The sequence below is a fragment of the Ochotona princeps genome, unplaced genomic scaffold (genome assembly GCF_030435755.1).
Source record: "Ochotona princeps isolate mOchPri1 unplaced genomic scaffold, mOchPri1.hap1 HAP1_SCAFFOLD_5872, whole genome shotgun sequence".
In the NCBI taxonomy this organism is placed as follows: domain Eukaryota; kingdom Metazoa; phylum Chordata; class Mammalia; order Lagomorpha; family Ochotonidae; genus Ochotona; species Ochotona princeps.
The window spans coordinates 856-7656 of record NW_026700489.1 but is presented as its reverse complement, the minus strand read 5'-3'; the positions used below and the strand labels follow the sequence as shown (position 1 = coordinate 7656).

At 50.6% G+C, this 6801-nt stretch overlaps 1 protein-coding gene across 1 annotated transcript; it reads right to left on the bottom strand.

Annotated features, from left to right (window-relative positions):
- Positions 1–3347: 3347 nt before the first annotated feature.
- On the bottom strand, positions 3348–6061 carry LOC131479301 (C-C motif chemokine 16-like). The gene is made up of 3 exons (XM_058659822.1): positions 5989–6061; positions 3987–4128; positions 3348–3629 (listed from the first exon to the last, which is right to left on the bottom strand). Exons 1-3 carry the CDS (start codon positions 6059–6061, stop codon positions 3518–3520), a joined length of 327 nt encoding a protein of 108 aa, XP_058515805.1. The 3' UTR covers positions 3348–3517.
- Positions 6062–6801: the final 740 nt, after the last annotated feature.

Genomic DNA, 6801 nt, shown 5'->3' with positions numbered 1-6801 from the left:
CTCTGTGGTGACACGTCCCTACCCTGGTGCTCTGACTTGCAGCCAGAAGGGGCTCAACACATTGTGGTTTTTAATTTATATATTTGAAAGGCAGTGTTAGAGAGAAATCTTCTATCAGCTAGGTCACTCCCCAAATGGCTACCACGGTTAGGGCTTGATCAGCCAAAGCCAGGAGCTAGAAACTCCATCCAGGTCTCCTGTGTGCAGAGGCTTAAGTATTTGGACCATCTCGTGTTTGTTTCTGTTGTGCATTAGCTGGGAACTGGATTGGAAGTAGAGCTGCTGGAATGTTAACTAGTGCTTATATGGGATGCCAGGATCACATGTAGTGGTTTAGCCTACTGCACCATAATGCCTGACCCTGTCACACTGGCTTCTACCTGCAATCCCAACCTAGTCTTGATGTGAATTTCATGAATAGGTACGTAGTGTGCAGCCTGCACGGTGCGAAGGGTCCTGCAGGAGCAGGATATGTAGTAGCCACTCTCAGACTACCTGGCCCCAGTCCCTGTGGTGTGCAAGATGCTATGTAGAGGGGGCCTGTGCCCAGCCCCTGTGACTCCCAACAAAATGCTTTCTGTGTCACCCAGAGCTGCTTCCTGAGTTTCTTCCCTTCTGTACTGATGGCTGCCTCATGTTGCTGCGGGTGGCCCTCACCAACCTGGGGCTGCCCCTCTCCGAGAGTGAGGCCCTGTTACAGCCCGACCTCTCCACTCCTTCCCATGTACTGGCCATCCTGTCCCACAGGGCTGACACTCTCATCAGCTGTTTGGGAGTGGGTTTATATGATGAGACCTGCCCTTCAGGGTAATTGGTGTGGGCTGAGAAAGAGAGATCTTCCATCTACTGGTCAGAATGAGGAAGAGAGAGAGAGAGAGAGAGAGAGAGAGAGAGAGAGAGAGAGAGAGAGAGAGAGAGAGAGAGAGTGTGTGTGTGTGTGTGTGTGTGTGTGTGTGTGTGTGTGTGTATGAAGGCTTAAGTGCTTGGACCTCTGCAGCCACATACGAGACACAGGTGCTGCTCCTGACTTTGGTTGGCCCAGCTCTGGCTGTTACAGCCATCTTGGGGGTGTGTTGGTGTTGCAAAATGTCTCCTTCTCTTCCCCCTTCCACCCTATAACTCTGACTTTCAAATAAATGAATAAATATATAAGTAAATATTTAAAAACAAAACAATTGAATACACAGGAAGACCCTTGTCTTTCCCATCTTATCAATTCGGTATTTCTAGCAAGCTTTGTGTTAGCTGGGTGTGGGTTTGACCTTGCATCTGTAGATTCCCAGTTAAACACATTTTAGATTAATGTTTAAGTCCTGAACTCCTCTGATGAACAGAAGAAGAAGAAGAAGAAAAAAAAAGACAATGGCATTCCTGTCCCAACTTGCTGGAACCCTGGCCCTGTGCTTCCTGTTTTCCATCCCCACCTATCCTGTCCATTAGAACTTTGAACGCTGGCTCACTGACATTGAGCCCAGTGATGACTAAGGGCTATGAAACTGCCTGCTGCCTTGGGATACACGTGGATGTTGTTCTAGCCCTTGTGTCCACTCTGGCCTCTGCAAGCAAAAGCCCAGGCTTGGTACAGTGTTAGTGATTCTGTTGTTGCTCAGCCATGAACCCTTGGAGAGAAGGGCCCCATGATAATTAGCTGTGAGATCCAGAAGGAACTCACAGTCCACGGAGGGATGAAAGCAGATAGCCCAGGACCCCTATGTGGGTCAAGGTCAACCAGCACATGGGACAGAGTCCTTGCCTGGCCAACATGACAGCTGCTGGCTTACTGTACAAGTTAAGTGTCTTTTGTGTAAGTAACGGAAGCTGAGTGTCCATCAGTGGATGGATGAGCAACATAATGTGGGAGATAAAATGCCACAGACTCTCACTCAGTTCTGTGAGGGAATGAAGGTCAGTCAGAGGCTGCCACAGGGGTGATCCTGGAAGGAGCCAGGTTCTGAAAAATTCAGCCAGTCCTAGAAGGACTGACACTTGTATGAGGTGTTGGAGTTGTCAGATTCCTGAGATAGAAGCAGAATCCTGGTTACTGAAGTTTGAGGGGGTGGCTAATGTTTAGTGGTTACAGAGCTTCAGTTTGGGATGATTCTAGAGAGGAGGAATGGATGTGATGGCTGCACAACAATGGTCATGTACTAAATTAAGCACTTAAAAATGGTTAAGATGGTGACTTTTTATTTTTTTGCTGTGTATGTAGATGGACTTGGGCCATGGGACCACAGGTTCCTGTGTGACTCATGTAGCCACTGGGGGAAGTTATGGATACTTCCTAGATTCCAGTTCATGTGCAGTCTTTGCAAGGATGGCTTCACCAAGTGTTTTTGTTCCACTTTGTTATCTAGCATTATTGCCTGGTTTTTGTGTTGCCTTCCCCACAGCATGTTGGGAGAATGCTGAATTTCATCTGAGTCTGCTTCCAGCTGTTGAGTACAACAGCAGACAGGTGGTTATGTGTGTGTGTGTGTGTTGGGGGGGAGGGCATTTGCAATGATTATACATTTCCTTCACCTTCACAAGAGACAAAGTTAAGAATCAAGTTGGCAAATAAAAGGGTTTGATTTATAGCAAGTTTGTGATTTGGACTAAGAGTCTTTCCCCAGCCAATGCCCTGTATCTTCCCTGCGATGTTTTACATGGGAGCCAGAGAATGGAGTCTCTTCCTTAGTTCTCCGTCCTCTGCCAGCCAAGGGGAGACCAAATATGGGCAGAGCTAGAAAACTGCCACAGAGGCAACAATGTGAGTATTCCCACCCTGGCCTTCAAGAAACAGCTAAGATAAAAAAAAAAAAAAAAAAAAAAAAGAAAAGAGAAGAAGAAAATTACATCCAGAAAAGGAATGAGGATGGATAGCAAAAATCAGGACATCCATAGGGCTTACCTGGGTAAGACTCCTAGGCCAGAGCAGATCGTTCCTTAGAATGGCCATTGTGCTGGCATGTGCTGATAAGATGAAGACAGAGCAAAGAGGAGGTGTGAAAGACGATGTTTTGGTGTTAAGAATGGGGGCTGCATTGTGGTGAAGTGGGTTAAGCTGGTATCCCATATCTGAGTGCCGGTTTGAGTCCTGATTTGAGCCAGCTCCCTGCTACTGTCCCTAGGAAGGCAGCAAAAATACAGTTCAAGTACTGAGCCCCTGACACCCCTGTGGGAGATCTGGCTGGAGATCCTGGCTCCTGGGCTTTGGCCTGGGCTAGCCCTGAGTATTGCGGCCACTTGGGGAGTGAGTTACCTAATGGAAAAATCTCTCTCCCTCTGTCGTTCCCCCTGTTTGTGTTGTTCGGTCTTTCAAATAAATACATCTTTAAGAAAATAGAAAATATTCAAAATGCTTTTATTTTGATCACTGGCCTGTTTCAATGTGATTGTGTTGCCTCCGACTGAGAGGCTGCCTATGTTGGTGCAGGTTTACCCCTTTCCATCTCCAAACCCAAGGCTGAGCCTCCCAGGGGAGGAGGGGCTGGGCCAGGGCTGGGGCTGGTTGCTTTTTCATCAGATGGTTTTAACTTCAGGCCAGGGTACTGGGAGGCAGCAGAGGCAGGTCAGGATCCTGGAGGTACTCTTGGACCCAGTTGTCTTCGAAGTTGGTGCAGACCTCACGGTTCTTTATGGTGACGAAACTGTGGGGGCAGAGTTAGCGGTCATGGCTGCGGGCTGGGCTGAAGTCCAATCCATGGGCTCCCTTTGGCTGCCTTTTATTCTTTATAGATGCTCACCCCCCCCATTCCACGCCACTCCTGGCCTCCAGACCTCACCAGCCTGTCCCTACTCAGTCTGGATTCTCATGTGTACGTCACCATTTATTGGGCCACCCAGCCTAGAGTGGCAAAATCAAGAACCAAACCCAGGCACGTGTGATTTTCAGCCCAGACCCTTAGCCAGTACTCCATGGCTTGTAGAGTGGAGACCCCTTTGCCCAAGCCATCCTGTCCCTGCCCCAGGTGTCTCTTCTTGCCTACACACTGATAGGTGCTCACATGATTGCTGGTGGGTGGCATCTGAATGCATTCCGGTAGCCTTTCAGCAGTCTCCTTGGCAGTATTCTCTTATAGAAGTTCAGACAGCAGTCAGCTGACAGGTTTATCCCAATAGGCATTCTGGCAATCACCTCTTTGTGCTCTGAGCCAGGGAAGCAGAGAGGAAAACCGTGGCTGCCTCCCTCTGTCTCCCGTCAGTTGTACTCCTCAGGTGAACAAGGACTGCTGACGCTGAGATGGGCAACAGGGGAAGCAAGCAAGAGAGACTCCTCTGGATTCACACATGTAGAGCCTTCAGCCTCTGGACCATCCCCAGGGAGAAGTATCTTGGTTATGCTCTTCAGCTGATGACCCCGGGGGAGGCAGCTGACTCACCCTTTTGTGTCCTTTTGGACTTGGTTTCATGGACCTGTGTTGTTGAGTTCTTGTTTCATATGGAAGACCCAACCAGGCCCCTCGAGTGGCTCACAGACTGGTCCAGGCACAAAAAGAAGGTGAAAGGCTGAGCACAACCACAGGACAGGGACCAGGAGAGAGCAGCCCTGGGCACCAGCAACAGCGGAAACAGAATATACCACGCCCAGCCTGGCCCCAGCACGTGAGGAAGCCCCGAAGCAGGCCAGTGACTTAGCTGCTTTCAACAGAGGGCTTGTGGCTTCTGGAAGAAGGGGTGTGGGGAGGCCAGGAAGGGAGGGACATGCAGCATTCTTGGGGAGCACAGAGCAGTCTGGGAGGCTGGAATGAAGGGGAGAGGAAAAGAAAGGGAGCACCAGGCCGCATCACACAGCTGTGTGTGGGAGGGAGCCGGGGGTGTCTGGCCTTCCTGCTAGAGGTATGGAGGGTTGTCAGAGAGGAGGGGAAGAAGGAAGTACAAGGCAAGATGAAGGAGTTAGACTTGCAGCTCAGACTGCGTGAGTTCGAATCCCAGTTACAGTCTCAATCGTGGGCACATTTCTTAATTCGTTTGGACTTTGGCTTGCTTAGCCAGTACATGGGGATGGAGAGAAATTCCTTGGGTCCTAGTGAAGAGGAGGAGAGGAGCTGCTGACAGAGCCCCAGGCTCAGAGCTGCCGACCCTGGTTACAGCTGAGAGCCAACACTTATGCTGCTTGTGCTTCTGTCATGGACATTGCCCCTGTTTTCCCTTCTCTCGGTGCGTGCAGCAACTGGCCTTGGTTGGTTGTTGTTACTCCTCTGACTGCTCATCAGTTAGGAGGACCACTTGGGAGGCCAGGCCAGAGGCCTCCCCCAGGCCCGGTGTGTGCCATCTGGAGAGCAGTGTGTGGCTGTCCCATTTCCTCTCCCTGGAAGCCTAAATGCTCTCCCTGGGTCTGATCTCCCAGAAGGCAATTCTGGCTCCTTCACCCACTAGGTGCACACAGGTCCCCAGTACTCATGTTTACATCCCAGGTTCATCAAGCAAAGTTTAAAAAGACCTACGTTGCACTGAGAGTTTGTGCATGGCTTGCCTGGCACATATGACCCTCACTCCCTAGAGTTTATGCAGGCAGAAGAAGACCAGACTCCATGTTGAGGGCAGTGTAAAGGGGGCAGGAAGGGCTAGAGCAGGTCAAGGGGTATTTGTGGGAGGAACAAGTATATTCATACCTCCCATAGTTATCAGGGCCTCATAGTTACTGGGAGAAAGAGAGAGTGGATTCCAGCTAAATGAATCCAGTTCTCTACCACCCCTCTACCCCCACCTCCAGGTCCTATCCACATCTTTCCTTGTTCTGGAGGCTTCACATAACCTCCTCTTGGAGTGGACAACAGGACCACAGGGCTCCGGGTCACCTACCTGGTCAAGCTTCCTGTCACTACCCAGCCCCAGAAGGATCTAGACTAGGTGCAGCTCAGAGACCCCAAAGACAGTTGCTGTGCAGGAAGGGGAGAGAGACTCTTGGGGTGTAAGGCCAGTACTTGCAAGGGTTCCTGGTGTCACTTCTCTGCCACCTGCCCATTCCCCTTTCTGTGTCCTGTTCTCAGGGACAAACTGACTTACTTGGCTGGCTGCAGAGAACTCGAGTGGTGAGGAGGAGGACAAGGAGGCAGAGGGTGGGCATGGAGACCTTCATCTTCTCAGTGGGCTGGAACAGATTCAGGGAGAGCTGAGCGGGGAGAGCTGAGCTGCTGCTGGTCCTCTGTCCTGGGCTGAGGACTGTGAATGCTTTAGAGGTGATGGAGGAGGAGAGACAAAGGGAAAGGGTGGGGGCAGGGTGTTGGCTGTGAGGGAGGGCAGGACAGGGCAGGGCAGGGCAGGATGGCCTGGTGTAGGGCTGGGTTTAGTAAGCTTGGAATTCCCATGCAAGAATGCGTTGGAGAAGGAATGTGTGGTGAACATGCCAGCTGTCTTGCATACTCCATCTTCTTTTTTGTGCTCATTTTCATTTTATTCGAAAGTTCAAGGGAAATAGACTATAAAGAGACCTTCCGTCAGCTGGTTCACTCTCTCAATGCCTGCAACAGCCAGGGCTAGGCCAGGCACAAGCTGGAAAGCCTGAAAGCCCATCACATCTCACACATTCATGGCAAGGACCCGAGTCCTTGAGCCTTCACCCACTGCCTCACCAGGTACATATTGGCAGAAAGCTTGTTTAGAAGCAAAGTATGGGATGATGGCGCCACAGCTTACTCCGTCTTTCTTAACCTTCATGGTAGTGAAGTAGCAGTTTAAAAAAAAAATATTTTGGGCCCGGCACGGTAGCCTAGCAGCTAAAGTCCTTGCCTTGCACGCACTGAGATCCCATTTGGGTGCTCTTTCTAATCCTGGCAGCCCCGCTTCCCATCCAGCTTCCTGCTTGTGGCCTGGGAAAGC

Bases quoted from the DNA above. Each gene is read 5' to 3' on its own strand.
- LOC131479301 (XM_058659822.1), bottom strand. From the start codon at position 6,061: ATGAAGGTCTCCATGCCCACCCTCTGCCTCCTTGTCCTCCTCCTCACC. The intron at 4,129-5,988 runs GTAAGTCAGTTT...TCCCTGGCTCAG, and splicing joins AGTTCTCTGCAGCCAGCCAA to AGCACAAAGAGGTGATTGCC. The intron at 3,630-3,986 runs GTGAGCACCTAT...CTGCCCCCACAG, and splicing joins TGCCACCCACCAGCAATCAT to TTTCGTCACCATAAAGAACC.